General features: G+C 51.0%; 1 protein-coding gene across 1 annotated transcript; it reads left to right on the top strand.

Annotated features, from left to right (window-relative positions):
• Nucleotides 1–13,654: 13,654 nt before the first annotated feature.
• NCLIV_012140 (putative enoyl-CoA hydratase/isomerase family domain-containing protein) lies at nt 13,655–16,975 on the top strand (the record flags this gene model as incomplete). The annotated part of the gene is made up of 5 exons (XM_003880731.1): nt 13,655–13,749; nt 14,365–14,580; nt 15,090–15,180; nt 15,523–15,565; nt 16,812–16,975. 5 exons carry the CDS (start codon nt 13,655–13,657, stop codon nt 16,973–16,975), a joined length of 609 nt encoding a protein of 202 aa, XP_003880780.1.
• Between the last annotated feature and the right edge of the window lie 773 nt (nt 16,976–17,748).

Here is a 17,748-nt window from a genome sequence, read left to right as displayed (position 1 = left end):
AACAGGGGTCATGCCTCAAATTAGGGGCCCTCACCGATGCTGGTCGCTATAACTAGATAGGCATCTACCGAAAGAGAAGACTTGGGGCCTTCCCATGAACAAGTTTCCTGGCAGTTCTGCTTACAACAGGTCTGCCGAAGGCGCGGGCGCGTTTCGGGGCGGCCCCTTTGACGGAGCAAGCCTCCGTGTTTGGCGAGCAGTTGCCTCCTCACCGTAACCGCCCGGAGAGGAAAGACTGAACCCAACAGTGGACGACTGAAGGCACAAAAAACCAATCAGAGTAATTGTGGTGTGCTTGCTTTCCAGGAGCTGGCGTGAGGGCTTAACTCGGTTTTTCAGTCATCTTTGGCCGGACCGGCAGAAGTGTACCTTTGGCGAAGGATCGTTACAGGATCACATCACGGTGAGAAAGCGTCTCTCGAAACGCCGGCTGACAATCACGTGCGCGTGACGCCCAGATTGAATGACTTCTGTCAAAGAGCTCGAGACCCTCGGATTCCGTTTAGACGCTAATAGATATCGCATTAGATGAGGACCCTACTAGGGCCGGGATTCCAAAGAAGCGGCGGCCATGCTTTCCGCTAGCTTGTGTCCCGGTGTTGATTGACAACGACAGCATTTGTTTCTGCTTGTTCGAAAAAAGGAAAAAATTTCATGCCCATACTGTTAGGCATTTCCGGGTATGGAGTGCCAGGATCGAATTACCTTTCGGAACCAAACAGTAGCCATCGTATTGTATGCCCAGGCCTTGGGAGCGGGAGGCGTGCCCTGCTGTTTAGTACAACTGTCTCCCGGACCTCTAGGGACTTAACCCGGAAAAAGGACCAAGATATATGTGCATACCTCTGCTGACAAGAGGAGGTTAGCTGTGGTGCAGAACGTCTGTCGATCGCCTTGTGAAACGTGAGATACTCACGGGATTCCGTTGACCGCTCATACAGCAGGTCAGCCATTGGGGAGTCGCACAATCCGCGGTTGTTTTTTTTATAGAGCTCGGAACGAGAACGCTGCCCGCGGCAGGAAGTTGACATTCGCTATTCCGGAACAGGAAGGTCGTACAAAATGTCACGGTGTTTCGACGTGACCAAGCTTCAGGAAGACTGGTATGGGAGCACTTTGCTGTCGCCACCAGTCAGGAATTGTGTCTCGCCTCTATCATTCCCACAGACGCAATGAAGAATATTGAGCTTTCATGCACGCGTGGTGAGCTATTGTGATCGAGGTATAGGACAATGATCTGGCGGCACCGCTAGACAGTTTTGCGACGCTGTTAACTTGCGAAGGGAAAGCCAGGAGCGGCAACGAATGTTACTTCAAACCTAACGCCACAAGAGAAAGACGGAAGGGGAACAGCTGTTTACCCGTAGCACTGTATAGCTCGAAGAAAGCTGGAAAAAATTGATGTAGCGAGCATCAGCTATCGAGGGCGACCGAGGACAACGCGGTAAGGGCCGCTGGTGCCTCTGCAGAAGTATACCGCAACCGCATGCTGTACCGGGACGAGCTCGGAGGAGAGGACTCACTGAACAGGTGCAGGCGCCCGTTTCAGCATACGGCGATAGTTTTCCTGGAGCGGCGACACCATGCCCGTCGATTTGCCACAGTCGCTACCCTCGCCTCGCTGACGCACTATAACACATGTGCTCACACGGAATTTCAGCCACGTGTTGCTCTACCGTCCTACCAGCAACGTAACTGGTTGCGTCCGCATCCCCGGCATGCGGGCTGGCAGTGTCAGTGAGCACGCCGAACGTGGTAGTAGTGGAATGCGCTTGATTATCAACTCTCGCTGGATGATGCCAACCGTGGCGAACATGAGGCTACTTATTTCCGACGACAGCCAATAGTGCTTGTCGCTACCGAGGTCGCGATCAGTGAAGCAGTATTGGAGATCCAGTCTCTGGGGCAGCTCCACCGCCTCTGAATATTGGCCGGTGCATTCGAAAGCTGGGCATCCTCGAGAGAACCGTGAGTTAAAACTTCGCTCACGCGAAACTCCGCCTCCGGGTCAGAAAGCACGCAATGCTGAGCGGCGTTCTGGGATGGACACCCTGACAATATTCAATCGTTTTTGACTTGCGCGACCGATGGAGGAGTGTCTGTTTGTGTCACGCGTGGGCTGGGTTTACCGCGCTCACGCGAGAGGCGGCCCGACCCTCGTCGCCTCCCCAACAGCACTACCGATGATGCGACTCTTGAGCTGAAGGCTTTGTGTGTGTGTATTTCCAAGAATCATTGCGACCGACACCGCCACGTTCCGCTTCAGTACGATAGGGGGTACCGGATCGCCAAGCCATTCACGGCGAGGCAAGATCGCCGTGAAAAAATGCAGCAGCTGCACGGAATGCTGAGGTAAAGAAAAAAGAATGGAGGCGAGCTGCTCTGTGGTCTGCTGGCAACTCACCTTTCTTGAGCCGGGTTAGGAGGGCCTTCGGGCTACGCGGAGGTTTGCGATCGAGAGCGCACGGTACGCCATAGCACAAGGTCTGCTCCGATTGTCGTCCTGGAGGTTTGCAACGCACGCCGTGACGAACAGTACCGGGCCACTTCACGCTCAGCGGAGAAGAGCTGCCAACCCGCCAGGCAACTAATGATATCGGTAGTGTTCACGGGGCCGCGGTGCGGCGCCGACTTAGAACGACACAGGTTTGGTCGAAGTTGGCGTACGATGTCAACACCCTGTGCCGCGCTTTTCACCGTGTTCCGCTGCGCTGAGTCGTGTAGTGTTGCTCTGCGCCGGAGCTGCTCTGGTCTCTGCTCGTATATCGGGGCGCGACAACCACATCGTGGCGCTCCTCCATCACGCGTGCTAACAGGCGGGTGGCGGTGCCTCCAATATCAGGTCGGGGCGCCGGACGAAGCGGTGACACGTGGACGTGTTGAAAAAAGGTGCTCTTTTCGGGTGGAGGATATCTCGCGGCGTTGCACTTATCGACGCTCTCCCGAACCTTTGCTCCTCGCACCAAGAGCACGATGAATACGCTCGGCCTGTGGCCCTCTCTCCGTTCGGGGCTTATAGCTTCTGATGGTACGCTCTACGAAAGCCGCAGCAGGATGCGTCTGGCCACCAAACTGAGGGAGCGACGGCGGATGCGCACTCCAGTAGCACCTGACCTTTATTGTGGTTTTTTATGGCCCGTCTCGTCCTTTCTCGCCCGAGCCCCTTCGGGCCATTACGATGCAGCCGGCCACAGAACAAGTTACTGCAGTAGTGCTTTGTCCATGGGGAAGCATCTCTTCTCTCTGTCCGGACAATGAAGCAGGGCGGCGACAGCCAAAAATCGCCCGCGAACGATGCCGGCGTGAAACTCAATAAGGGCCGCGTGTCAAAGATGACATCACGAGAGAAGGCCCACTGATCTCGCTACAGATCACAAGGGAAACCACGGCTCGAAGCGCCAAGGCGCGGCGACATATTCACAGGAGATATGTGTTTACTGCTAACGGCGGCGAGGCCGCTACTGCGGGTCGTACTGTATCTTCGGAGATTAGAATTGTTCGTAATCGCGTGCGACTTTGTCAGTATTCTCTCTACACGTCAACATCGGAATTCGGGGGTGCTGCAAAATCACGGTCCAATGGCAGAACCGTGTATATCAGTACGGACACGCTGTCATTTTGAGTCCGATTGGTCAAGCCAAAACAGTGTTCTGCCACTTTCGAGGGAGTGCCGCGACCCGCTCTTCCCCCGCGACGAAGCTGGTGACATCGCACGGAAACAGCCAGAAAAAATAACGTTCTACGTACTTTCGTCAGACGCTGGAGGTCCTTAATCTTGGCATGGGCCAGCGTTTACTTCAACACTTGTCGGCCACAGTATTTTTTTTGCTCCGCATCCATTTGCCTTTTCGACGTCGCCCCTGTCGAGCCGACCCAGCCCTGTTGTGTTGTGCTGATAGTGTTGGTTCTAAGCGGCTGTCCGCTTGGTCCCGGGGCTAAATTTTGGCTATGGTTTCCGGCGTGATGCGGTTAAACGACATTCTTGTGCAGCCGCGAACCTCTATCGCTGAACATGTTCTTTGACATCGTCGGTACCTAGGGTGCGGCCGTACTGCTTAGCATATGGATTCGCCCGAAGTGACAAAACAATGAAAAAATGAGAGGCTGACGCTGCAAATCCAACTGGCACGAAGCAACCGATTCAGTCAGGGGACAGATTTCTGGTTAACACGCTTGACCTACAGGTCGCCTCCGGCGTTGCGTCGAGAGTTATGACCTGGATTCGCTCCCGGTGTACCTCTACCAAATTGCTATATACTTCTTCATGCTTCGCTGTTCAGCAGAGTTGCGTGCACCATGTCCAATTGTGTGACGGCGGTGCTTTTTGTGATCTCGGCAGCCCAACTCTAGGGTGGGAACAAAGGCAGAGTATCAACGACACCACGCCTCCTGATTGACGTGGTCACTGTTTGATGCGCCTGCAATTACCACTTCGTCTCGCTCCGGTACACGTTCCGCCGGTAAAGATGGGCGACCGGAATCGTGTGGGAGAGGCAACCCTTACTTGACTGCTCGGACTCGATTTGCGAACGAACGCCTCGGCGAAGACACTAACAACTCCTTAGGGATTTAGCTCAAGGTCTGCAGCTAGCTAGATGCTCATGACTTCGTGTGCTGGGTTAGGTGTCATAGCCTCCGAGGCACGAGCCAATCTCTGGATCTCATCACTCTGGGTGAAGCGTTCGTGTGCACAATCGAGACTGTAAAGGAAGCTAAATGACTCGGTCCCCTATACCATGCCAAGAAATTCCCGGCTGCCCGGGTGATGCGACGGTCCGAAGGCTACGCTCCATACCCTTGGCCTCCATTTTGAAACCCTCGTCATTGTCATGCAAACGACAATGTGTCAACACGGGGTGGCCGAAGAACGAGTCACGTAATAGTTGGGTTCCCACTGGTGGCAGCTCTGCTTCTCTGAAAACCTAAGGGAAAGAGAGTCTTGAGATCCTCTCTGCTTGGACACGCTAAAAATCTCTAGAGAGAAGGGAGTCCCGTCGAATTTCCGGGGGAACAGGCGCATTAGACCAGCAACCAGCCCACAGGGTGACCGGGGGCCACTGAGGAAACCTAGGCGATCCTTAGCGCCTGTCTGCATTACGCACTGACGGCTATCGCTTAGTCATACTGATGATCACAGTATTCCACGCGCGACCCGGTACGACGATCGAGGATACCCTGGCCAACGAGTCTTCCTGGTGCTCCCCGCCATTATATCCGATGCCTCCGGAGGCAAACTGTAGGTGCTAACGCTGACGCCTCATTCATTATACCATTGTCAAAAGCTCACCAGTAACGTCAAACAGCGATAGTGCTCTAACAGGAGCACATTTCAGGCGACTTCCCCCAGGTCGCAGCCCTTAGATTTGAAAGGGAAGAGATACAGTGCGGATCTCTTTTCTGGAAGCATCCATCCGCGGACATCTGGATATTCATTTCATATTTCAAAAGGTATTCAAAAGCTACTCCATGGAATTGGTGCTTGCTCCCTCCGAGATCTCTTTCTGTGTACCGCTGCAGAACCTCTCGTCTGTCGTTTAAAACGCCAGAGGCAACAAGTGAAGCTCAGCTGCACTCACCACCTGTGCAATGAGTGTGGTACATCACAGTTCTGTTCATGGCCGGTACCGGAGGGCTAAGTGAACGGGAACCTACGGTTCGGTGGGGCCCGACGACAGTGTCTAACACTGGTAGACACGCTGCTGGCCTTGAGTCAATTCGCGCGACTCCCTGTACTGGAGGCGCTATAGTACTTGCACTACTCGGGAGCTGGCGAAGCGCTTTATATACTGCGATAATGTCTATCTATATACCTAGAGTCGGATTGTCTGCAGCCTTCTTGTTGGTTTTCGTTTCTGGTCACGAAGTTATACCTCGGGAAGGAGACTTATAAGCTTTAGTTCGTGAAGAAAAAGCCTTTCACTGAGTTTCAGCATTGCGCAAATCGTGATAGATATCACTAAGTTCCCAGATCTTGGGGAAAGAAGCCGCAGCCGCACAATCGCAAGCAGCATACTCCGAGGCAGAAAATTCGCAAGTGAAGCGGAAGCGCATATATTTTTGTCCTCTCTCCTGCCCTCCGAGAGGAAGCGATGAAATAGGTGACCGTAGAAAGATAACATGGACGCACTCGACTCCGCCTTACATGGGACCTACCTTGCAGATAAACGACCTCCGCGCGTTTGACGCCAACGTGTGACTAAGCTGCAGCTTGAAACCAACTCGGTCACACCACAGCGCGAGGCTGCAGTCACGTAAGGCAATACCCGAGAAGTAAACCAGTCTGGAGTCATTACTGCATGGGGAAGGCGGTTACCGCAGGTACACATCATCTTTCAGACTAAAGCTCCAGCACTCACATTTTTAGCATCGTTCGCGTTTGCGACAGTTGATAAACTTTCGTGACGTGAGACACGCGAGTGATGCAGTTTGATAACCGGCTCCAAATGGGATGAGATCCTTGTTCAGGTGGCCGGCTGCTGCCAGCGAGTGTTTGCCTGGATGAGCCTCTGTCCGCTTGACCCCATTTTTTCACGTCTACCCTATCTGATACGAGTGCCGCGTTATCCAGTCGAGGAGCAAGTAAACGATGGTCAACACCATGCACGGATAGAGCACGGATTGGAGTCTGAACCATGCGAAATCTCCTGAGCCCACGCACCGCGACACCGAGACTGGTCAGTTCAAAGAAATGTCGTCTTCCGCTTTGCCGCATCGCGGAGAGGCATTCGACCTATCTTCCGGCGATGGTTTACTCCAGTTAGGAAACAAATTATCTTGTCATGTGCTGGAGAGAGAGTTGGCAATGAGTAGCGGCCCCGAAGAGTCGTTGGGCGACCTGTTTCGTCATGAGCCCGGACCTACAATAAAACTTGTGGCCAAATACGAAGAGTCAAATATTCTTGTATTACTGGCCAGATTCGGTGACCCGGAGCTGCGGTGGATGAATAGGTTCCCTTTGCATTATAAGTGACTTGAGATTAGCGTATGGTTACACTATTACCCGTGCATGACTCGCACTGACCGGTCTACTGGGGAAGAGACCCCGCAGACAAATTACTCGCAACAAACAAGGACTAGACTTAATCAACATCCTCGCACTGATGGGTTGAGCAAGCATGTCGGACGCCGGTTGAAAGGAGGATGGCAGGGAATTCTAGTTGGCATCAAAATGTCTCTGTGGTTGCCGCAAGCAGTTCGCTCACACTTTTGCGGAGATAACTGCGTGAAACGGTGGCTTGTTAGAATGCATACTCTGTAGCACGTTGAGTGGGACTTCACGTAATGGCGGTCATGGATCCACGATAGTTGCCTTCTTCGTGAACCAGCCGAGCTTCTTCTTTGAGGAATTGCTGTGAATTTCCATTTTCTCGGCCGTCTTCGGCCACCAAGGAACACCGGGTGTCCTCTGGAGTCCAGACGGCTCCTGTGAAATATAGGTATCCCGAACGAACTACTAGGTCATTTAGCTAGGAATTAGTCGGTGCACTCACTAATTGAATGCCAGCAGAGAAGAAGTAATCAATGGTTCGAATAACTCTGTCAGGTTTTTCTACCATGTGCTTTTCACGCTAAATCTTTCTTAAACTGCTAGAGGTTGCTCGTTCACTCGCGTCCCTCCTTGCAGCGTAGAATCTACGAATTCGGCTATTTGTAAATCATTTTGACGGAGGCTCTGGGTGGCGAATGCCGTCGGAACATACATAAGCCGCGGCTACACCTTAGAGGATGCAAATTGGGTTTATTCACATTCTAAAGGCCCGCTGGGTACACTGATTTATTTGACCGATAACTGAGAAGCTAAAAGAGAAGCTCGATTACTATAAGCAAAAGCCTTTATGTAGTGGTTCGATCTCACTTGAAGTCGGGATGGCTCTCCTTTCATATACTGATTAAAACGGAGCTCTTGGAGAGCAGGATGCAGGAAGCCCAGTAGCCCTTGATTCGATATGCATTCTTGTGGGGCCAATGAGTTTCCGCGGTGAAGGCTTACTCGAGACATAAGAATTCGTAGGCCTTTCCTAATAGCCTTTCTCTTTATGTTTCAAGCATGAGCCGGGCGCCCTACAAGCAGGTCCTCGTTCATTGTTGGCTCGCAGGTTTCCACTCTCAACTATAAATTCTTCTTGGATTTCCTGTTCGTCCATCTGGTTGTTGCCCACAGCGACAAACCAGGCAGGGTATCGAGAGTGGAAGCTGTATAGCGTTTGGTCTGTTGATGTTACCAATTTGCTGTTGCGCGTTTTCTTGGCTTCCTGTTAGTCGGGCAATAACCTCCCCGGAGTTGCCCAACCTCTACCAGCGCCTTCGACGAACTAGAGGAAGTGAGTGATCTTCGGTTTGTCGGGACAGACACATCTGGGCTATAACCGCACCTGTTAAACGAATGACTTTGTGTGTAAATACATTAGTAAATGTCGGGTATAAGCGAATGCGAAAATGGCGATGGCAGCAGAGAGAAAGGACAAGCAGCACCTGCAATGAATGTCTTCCGGGGTGAAGCGGTCAGTTCATGAAAGCTTTTCGATTACTTGGGCGGGGTGATGCAGCTGTATAGCGATTCAGGTTCAACGTAGCACTGTTGGTGTCGAAAAAAATAGAGGAGGCGGGAGCGAGCCCCTCATCCACCGGTGCTGATGAATTCTTTCAAATTCTTCTAACTGGGTTACGGCTCTGTAGTGCTGTAAGGGTGTTGGTGTTCACATTTTGGACTTCACACGCATTTAGAGACCGAATCAGGGGGCGGCCACCCCGGAGTCTGCCAGGGAACGAACACGTCAGCTGACTCCTGCCATGAGGCCATATTTCAATAAGCAGCCTGGGGACTGTAGCCCATCACATTACTGCCGGCGTCAACCACGCTTTTATGACGGTGACCCTTCGGGGGATTCAGAGGACGTCCGTGATGGGAATCCTACATTAGATTCTCTTGTATTCGGAAGACACATCAAACGGGTCTTCTTTCTGGCTGTGTGATCTTTTTAGTGCAATGGTTGTAGAAGCGTCCGAATGAAATGAGTCCTGGTGTTCGCTGCTGTGTTGGCTACACTCGGGAAGTTGTGCACGATTGACTTGCCGTTGCTAATTTCAAGCCCGCCGTAAAAAAGGTTTATTATTGGACTGGCTGTCGATGCCTGACTAATGACAATTATATTGTAGGAACATGTTTGTTGTCACAGTTCATGGAATGAGGAGAGCAGAACAACTGCACACTTCCGGACATCGGGTGTCTGATGTGTCACCCTTAAGCTTTATAACAACTAAAGTCGGCAGCGATACCTCGTGTAGGATCCCCAGCTCCGGGTCATGTTTCCGAACCAACACCTTGTGTCCAAAATACACGGGGAAGAACAAAAGCTTTCGAAAAATCAGTGCCATGACATTTATATGTGATTTGTTAAGTTCGCAGCAGTGACTACCGACCTCTGCGTATGTTCCCTGGATGTACTATATGCTGCAACGCTTTTAAGCAATTCACAATAGCCGTGTTCGCAAGGAATCCGTGTTACACACAGGCCTGGTGAAGGAACGACACACTAACGTGTGCCGTCAAACTTGCCATACCACTCAATTCCGAAACTTTTCGGTGAGGGTCATCCGCAGGTCCTACTGGGACGGCAGCGAATTACTCCGAGTTTGATTGACATGCGTTTTCGGGATCCTCATGTTGGCATAGGCTCCTGCAATCATCTTCTGGGTGACATCCCATCCAAAACTCCATTTCACAAAAACCGATGTGCTATTCGTGTCATCAGCAGGCACGGTGAGGCGGCGCGGAATCGTGAAATAAGGGTCATGTGTCGAGGGAATGATTTGATGTGGCCCCTCAGATCGACGATGGCACCTTAACGACGTCGTCAGTTCCATCCGCTACCAGCGTCAAGGCACGCCTCCCAACGTTAGGCGGCTCGTTGTGAGAGCAATCCGTGTATATCAGCAACACTCTCCACCGTCTCGCCCGACTGTAACTGCCAGATCGAGAGTCGACCCTGACAGTCTATACGGGGAGAACATCTTGAAACGATTCTCCCCATGGCATTTCACGTTGCTCTCCACTGGCTGATACAGGCGGAACGCGGTAAACACATCTTAACGTTTTCTCATCCGCTGCGCAGTTCATGGGGAACAGCTGTCGAGCATCTGAAGCTGTTAGAACATAAGGGGACAGGGAAACAGTTGAGAGTAATTCCATCAAGGAACCGAGCACCACGAAACCGAAAACAACGGAGGAAAACGGTTCCACTTCCTTGCGCGAAAAGTACCAGCATTCCGTGACGCGCAGCGAACATAATGTGGATATGACGTGCTACGGAGTACAATTGTGAGGCTTCCGTCCCTGCATTGATTTTCTCCTGTGGCAGCCCACAAGGTCGGAGGGAACATTGAAGCACGTTGACCAGCATATATGTTCCGTAGCAGGTCCCTCGACCACAGTCTACATCGTGCGGTTAGAGGGGGCAAACACAGGTCGATCAACTGTCAGAGCAGGTGATACAGATCACAGCAAATTCATGCAAGTATTCGATTATCCCCCCCCCTCCGCCTTCGTGAACCCGCATTACTTCCGCTCTGTCAGCATTTATACTGTCAGCGCACCTGTTTTCCGGAAAGGTATATCAATCCCTCCTCGTGTTTGTTCCCTATTACGCATGCTGGTTTTGCGCCTTCTCTTGGCTTTGCCATTCCGAGCATCAATTCGACTACGTCAGGTGCCTTTCTCGCGAAAAACCTGCGGTCACTGGCCCACACCTTTGTCTGCTGGAACTAGCGTTCGCTACCGTTGTCAATGGCTATTCTTTGATCGTGATTAAGGAAATTTGCTGTAGTGTTTCGTATTGCATCGCGTGCACCGACTTTTCATTCCGATTTCGTTTAGTAGGCCATTTTTGGACCGATTCTCCAATGCTAATGGAAAGTCTGAGGACAATGACGAGTCATAGTAATGGCGTACATCAAGCCCATCAGAGACATGTGGAAGAAGCTTCCGGGAGTGGCACGAAACCAGGTAAATCGAAAAAAAAAGGCTGTCCCGCAAAGGATTCACGCACACAGTCTAAAGAAAAATTCATGACACGGAATTAGTTCCGGTCAGATACATCCGCTATTATGAGCAGAGCCGAGAATGTGCTTGCTTTGCTTCCACACGTGTACCGCACTAATATTGATAGTGAGTGTCATGTCTTGAGAAGTTTCAGACATACGGAGTAGTTATAGAAGATTGCCGTGACATATGTGACATTGCAGAGGTCCGTACCCTCCAATCTAGAGTAGCCGGGTAAAATTCATAGGAAACGAAGAAATACTATTCTGAGTAGCGGATCTGGGGTGTAACGTATAATGAATGAGCTTCCAAATGACCACACCATTGTCTATTCTCGGCTACCAGGATGACGTCTACGGATCGGCTAAGAAGGTAGCAGCAGCACCCCTCCCCTTTTCTTTGAAACACACTTCCCGTCTCGCGGTACCGTGCAAAGCAGCACGTGGGGTGTGGCGGCTGGAGCTGGTTCCTCCTGACGGTTGACTGGCATGGATTCCTATCGATTGTGCCATGTGGTGTCATCCACATGATACAATCAATATACTATTGATTTTTTTATTCACTTTGAAGTAGCTGTCTACCGAAAATGGCGCCCAGTTGTTTTCGATTGCGCTTGCCTGAGAGGTCGAACTGTCCGAAATTTGGGTCCCAGACGAGGCACCTACTAAAGGGGTGAGCTCCGGCATGGCTGCTCGAAGTTGCTAGCTATAACAATTTGTCATACCGACGAGGTGCACTTGAAAAGGAAATTTTGCATATTTCTGCAATCGCAAGATGAGGTATGAGGTGCCTGTTAAGTCCGTCATTTTTTCGGGTTGCCCAGTCGTCGTTTTGTCTCCACACTGCCTGGAACTGGAACCCCCTGCTTTCGAGTTCGATCATTATCATAGGATAAGAAAAGGTAACCGCAGTGAGTGGATATGTAGTGTTGAACCAGATGAGGGTAAATCTTGGGAAGTCGGTACCACTTGTGGAACCCGCAATGGCGTAACGTGGCGCTGTATGGTCCCAAGGCATTTGCGTTTTTTTTTATGTTGCCACACCGGCATAAAAATAGGTTGGTGCCTAGTGCCTGGTGTGCTCGCTCTGTTCGTGGAGCTTCTTTGGCTCTCTCTGCTCGATTGCTGAAGAAGGAGCTGTTTTGTTCGACAGACATTCAATTGCCCAATCCATTGCGAGGAGACCGTAGCAACAACAGGTATTGGATTCATCGCTGCGGGAGATCTTACTGTAAGTAGTTACAGGACCTTGCCCCTGCAGCTCAGAGGACGAAGGACCGAAAACACTGAGCATTCCTGGCATTAATACAGAAGAATAAATGGTTGCCGGTGCTGTGGTACTAAAAGGCTGGCGATGCTATGCCAACAGCTCGGATATTTGTGGAGGGACTGGCCTCAAGCACTGCAGGCACACGCGGCCGGCCGCTAACTCCATTGGCAGGCGGACATGCGTTTAGTCGCTGAGGTTTGCCAATATGGCAGAATTATTCACGTGAGAGCAGGCGGTGCTCGTTCTCTCCACTATGTGTAGAATCCCTTCTATCCTTCATGCACATAAGGTACAGTTTTTCTTATTAACCTCCGATTGCTGTTCGGCCCTCTAGAGGGGCGACGACTGCAATAGGGCTTGGATTAATGCCCGCCTGGACGAGCACGGTACGTGACGAGTGATGTGTTCAAGACTAGTCTACATGCGCTCATTTTAATATGTCTAAGGCCGATCCGCGTGTTTACACTCCACTGGGAGGAAGTCGTTCATAAACTGCAAAATCTTGTCATATACTCATGTCTTTAGTCACGGCGGATTCAAATCATAATAACGAACGGGGAAACACTGGAAATCTGCTGCATGCGCTCCTCTCGCGTTAAGCGCTAGCTAGTTCCGCTAGGGTGTTAACTCGTGCAACTAGCACGAATTCATTCATCGATCTGGTCGGTATATTTCCACATATATGTGCTGGCGTGCTGCATGAAAAATAACAGAATGAAAAAAGGGAAAAGACAAGAGACAGCCACATAAATCCCTGAGCTGCCAGGCACCCGGCTATTTGTCACTTGTTAACGAGGAGAGCTGATCTGCTCCCCAAGAAAAGGCACACACTCTAGCGAAGGATGAAGAACTGATAGGTCCGTTTCCGCGGCGCGGGCGCTCCCTGATGATCCGCTGCGACTGCCCGCCACTGTGTGTGGCTGTTTCGTACCGGTATTACGGCGTTTGCCCTTGACAGGAAGGCGCAAAGGAATCGTGGTCGGAAGTAATTACCCGACGTCTACCACTTGCTTATCTATCCGAAACAGTGTGAAGTGACTCTCAGTGATGGCAGCCTTTTCCAGAAACTTCGGCGACGCGCTCTCGTTCTCGCAAAGCCGCATTTTTGGGAAGGGGCGACATTTGTACGCCGAGATGTACGCTTTTGCGGTGCAGGAGCCTTCTAGGGTATTTGGAACCGGTGTCAGTGCATTGACTTCTTGCTTTGCCCAGAGTATGCCGAAGACGGCTGCATGTGATTTCTCATGCCTAGTGTCCCCAATACCCCTGTCATGCTCCTCCGTTGTGAGGAAGACTCCGACTCCGACGCTAAAGGGAGGTTACCGTTTCTTCACTTCTAACAACAAAATGGAGGGTACTAAGCAGACAGCTATTCCTTCTGCTCAGTTCCGATACTTGGCCGTCGAAAAGCTGAGCGACGTTCCTGCAGTGACGATAATAAAGTACGGGCTTGCCTGCCGAACGCCGACCGCTGTGTTTTAGACCAGCGAAAGCTGTTTGGTCGCATTCCTCAAACACGCGGATCGTCCAGCTAAATAATTTATACCCAGGTGTTGTGGTCGGGTTCGAAGGCCACATGTCCCAAGGGAAGAATGCTTTTGCGTTCATCCTTTGGTTATAATAAGCGGAGGGTAATCCAGTGTACCATTATCGGGCTGTAAAGCTACTGGTAGACCCCGTACACATTCACGGCAGGCGCGCCGTTGTGCCCGTTTTTTGCCCTCATTGTTCCGATCGTACATTCCTGAGATGAGTAAAAAAGTGCTGGCAACTTACACGCTTCTTGCAAAGGCGGCAAACTGGTTGTGAAGCACTGCGAGCAGGGCTTCCCTCATCTTTTCCAATGTGCACAGGCTTAACAGGCCAAATTCCCTGAACGCGCTCTGCCTAGCTCTCTGCGATGAACTCGTAGACCTTCTTCAACAACTGGATGCTGGTGCGTAGAAGCTTGTAACAAATGAACAATGCAATTTCGAACCGTTACATGTGGGGTGGTCGCGCACTACGAAACAATCCATGTTTTGTAGTTAGTCGAAGGCACTACGAGACTCTCTTAGGGAGAACTATTGCGGATGCAAAACCGCCCCCTTTCCAGATGTGTACGGCATTTCTGTCAACTTAGATGACAGCGTTCGCTGCGTCGTACTCACTGGCGTCGGCGAGAAGGCTTTCGCGGCAGGTGCTGACGTCAAGGAAATGCAGAGACTCGATTTTGCTGATATCCTGACGACGGGGGATTTGCTGGCCAAGTGGGGTAGAATACACTTATTCAGGTGAGATTACCTCGTCTTCCTTGCCGTTAGCGTCTCGATGCTTGGCCGTCCGGGAATATTTTCAAGGTTGACGTGCGTGCGGAGTTTTCGATGCCCAGACATAGTGCCCCATAGTGGGAGACAACGAATAGATTTAGGGGAAACCACCTAGTCCTGACCCGTCGGTCTACAGCAAGTTGACACGAGTACTCGTGGAGTGGGTTATTGTAGGCACACCTCACATCCACTTCCAAAAAGCCCCGAAGAAGCGGATAGACTTAACGTAAAGCCTCTCTGGCACCTGAAAAACCAGGATTGAAGCGCTTAATCCCCAAACAACGAAACAATTTTTGAACTGGTTCTATGTTTAGTGTGATGACAACCAAGGGCATGCTTCCACTATTGATCTAGCTCTGCCTGCGGCCCTTACCTATGACATTTGTTGCCGGTGAGTTGAAAGGTCTTCAACAATACCATCATGTAGGCATCTTTCGGTTTGATCTGATTGACGATTTGCCTTGAACTCGTAGGAAACCCATCGTGTGCGCTGTCAATGGATACGCACTAGGAGGAGGCTGCGAACTGGCCATGATGTGTGACGTGGTTATTGCCAGTACAGAGGTAGGTCGGTCTCATCACCGCGATTAGCAGACCGCAGAAAAGGAAGAAGGAAAAAGCGAAAATGACACTGGAAGCCACGGCCAGCTGATGGCACTCTAAGAACTTGCTTTGAGGATAAAAAGGGGGTGCTCCGCAAACTCTGCTATGTGGAGAACTAGTGGCATATCCAAGTTATTGCTTCGAGAGATCAGCGAGGCGTGTCGGTGTTCTATTCATGCGACTATCTCTTCACGCATTGATTTCCTCGCAGTACTTCGTGTTCAACAGTGTATTAGGAGAGCTGGCCTTGCCTCGCGTGTGTAGGCAACATGCGGTGTTTTTCCTGCGTCTTAACAACTGCAGGCAATGTTTGGTCAGCCAGAGGTGCGGATTGGGACGATACCAGGTAAATCACTACCAATATGCGTCCTGTACCCACCTGCTCATTGCACTTTAACACGTGTAAGAGATGTTGCCAGGGACAACAGCCGTTATAAGGGTTATTCTATCCTGCAGCCGATCAAAAGTTGCAACACCCTCGTGTTGATAAACACCGCAACAGTACGAGACATCCAGTCTCTCCCCGGGGTCAGGATACGCATGAGATTATACATTCTCATTTCTGACTAAAACGACTTCTTTTAAAAAGGCGTTTTTGTGTGGTATGGGGCACACGCAGTCACCCTAGCAGAGAGGGTTTCCGACTCAGCTTTATGTCGCTGGCGCTTCTTTTTCTTAGAACAGACGATGCATTGGTGTGTGAAATGTTCGCACAGGAATGGGAGGCACTCAGCGCCTGCCTCGTGCAGTCGGGAAGAGCCTCGCGATGGAAATGATCCTCACAGGAGAACCGATTAACGCGGAGCGCGCGTTGCAGGCTGGTATTCATATAGCGTCCTGAACACGTCATCCAATGCGATGGCTCCGTTAAAACAATGAAGTGTGACAATGAACTGTGCTGCTCATTTGGTTTGATTCATGCTCTTCGACGTACATGTTAAATTGGCTTCCTAATTTGCGGCTTCTGAATGAGGAACGGATGTTGCTAATCTTACAGGGGGGGGCGCTGAGATATTTCCACTAGAAAACCTTTATGGTGATTAGCTGTTGCCGCAGCGAGGGAGTCGCTTCCTGTCGTAACGGAACGCGAGGTGATGATACGTACGTCCAGGGCGGGTGGTAGATGTTTTCGCGTGTGAAAACGCTTTTTGTCCTTTGGTTATGCGTCTCACCTACAGCGGAAGTGAATTGTACTATCACTGTTCTGTCCTCTTCCTAGGGCTTTGCAGCCGAGTTGTCCCTCCGACAAGCGTGGTAGACGAGGCAGCCAAAATAGCAATCGCCATTTCGAGACTTTCCTTACCGATAAGTGCGTGCTTGCATTGCTGACGATAAATTACTCCCGTTGCCGTGCTGGTAGAAAGCTAGTTCACTATACGCTGAAGTCTGCTGCCGGATCTTTCGGTGCTGAAGCTTTAGTCCTCACCCTTGTTCCGTCTGCCTATTCCCTCCGCCTTCTGAAGCATCCTTATAATGTAGAGCGTCTGCGCACCTGCAGGTAAAACCTTCAGAGTACACACTCGACTCTTCGTGTCTCAGTGGCGTATGATTGATCAGCGTCGTTTGCACCTGCGCATCCTGCCTTTTCACAGTCATGGCAGCGAAGGAGTGTGTCAACCGAGCCTACGAAATGCCACTACAAGAGGGTCTGCTGTTCGAAAGGCGTCTTTTCCACGCGACCTTTGCGTACGAAGACCGCAGAGAGGGCATGACCGCTTTCGTGGAGAAACGACCTCCTCAATGGCACCACAAATGAGTTGTGTCTCGGGAGCATTTTCACTTCAGTCTGACTGTTCCGAACTATCCGGTTCTTTGCCTTCTGGTTGTGGGCACGTGCAGAAAAAGACCTACGAATGTTCTCGCTGCGGCGTAAAACGTGGAGCTTCGCGCAGCAATAACAAGTACCCGTGTGTTCTCTTCCGATGCTAGTTTTCCATAAAGTTGCATTATGGACGTATTGCCGTGGCTGAAACAACAGAGATCCGGAGGTGAAGGAGTCCCACGAGGAAGCAGACTTATATGCCTTAATAGAGTCAGTCACACACACATGCCTACGTGCACACACTGGGGTGACTCGAGGGAGGCATTCTACAGCGCAGACACTGAATTCGATTAGACGACTGCGCGGACCGATACCGCCCCGCATTGGTACCTATCGCACCCTCCCCCATCATCTCTACGTTCCACCGGTGTGTGCTTCGTATCTATTATCTAACTGTGGGTCGCGGCAGACTGGAACATGAGAAGCCGTTGGAGAAGAGTCACATAAACAGTACCGCCTAGGAGGACGACACATGGTGTCACGGGTTCAGGGTAATGGACGTCTCTCTGCTTTGTTTTCCATTTTGTACACGAACGAGCGAAAGAAACATACGGAACCTGCTAATAAATTGCTCATGGCACATGCTTTCGAAGGGTCATTGCTAGTCTCCCTATGATTCTGTGTAACTGCACGCCACAAGAGCAGAAGTGAACTGGCTTATTAATGTGGCGATCCACGGTGTTTGACGTTAGGTAGAGAGACTAACG

This window comes from Neospora caninum, chromosome IV, assembly GCF_000208865.1.
Source record: "Neospora caninum Liverpool complete genome, chromosome IV".
Classification (NCBI taxonomy): domain Eukaryota; phylum Apicomplexa; class Conoidasida; order Eucoccidiorida; family Sarcocystidae; genus Neospora; species Neospora caninum.
This window is presented reverse-complemented; position numbering and strand designations above follow the sequence as displayed.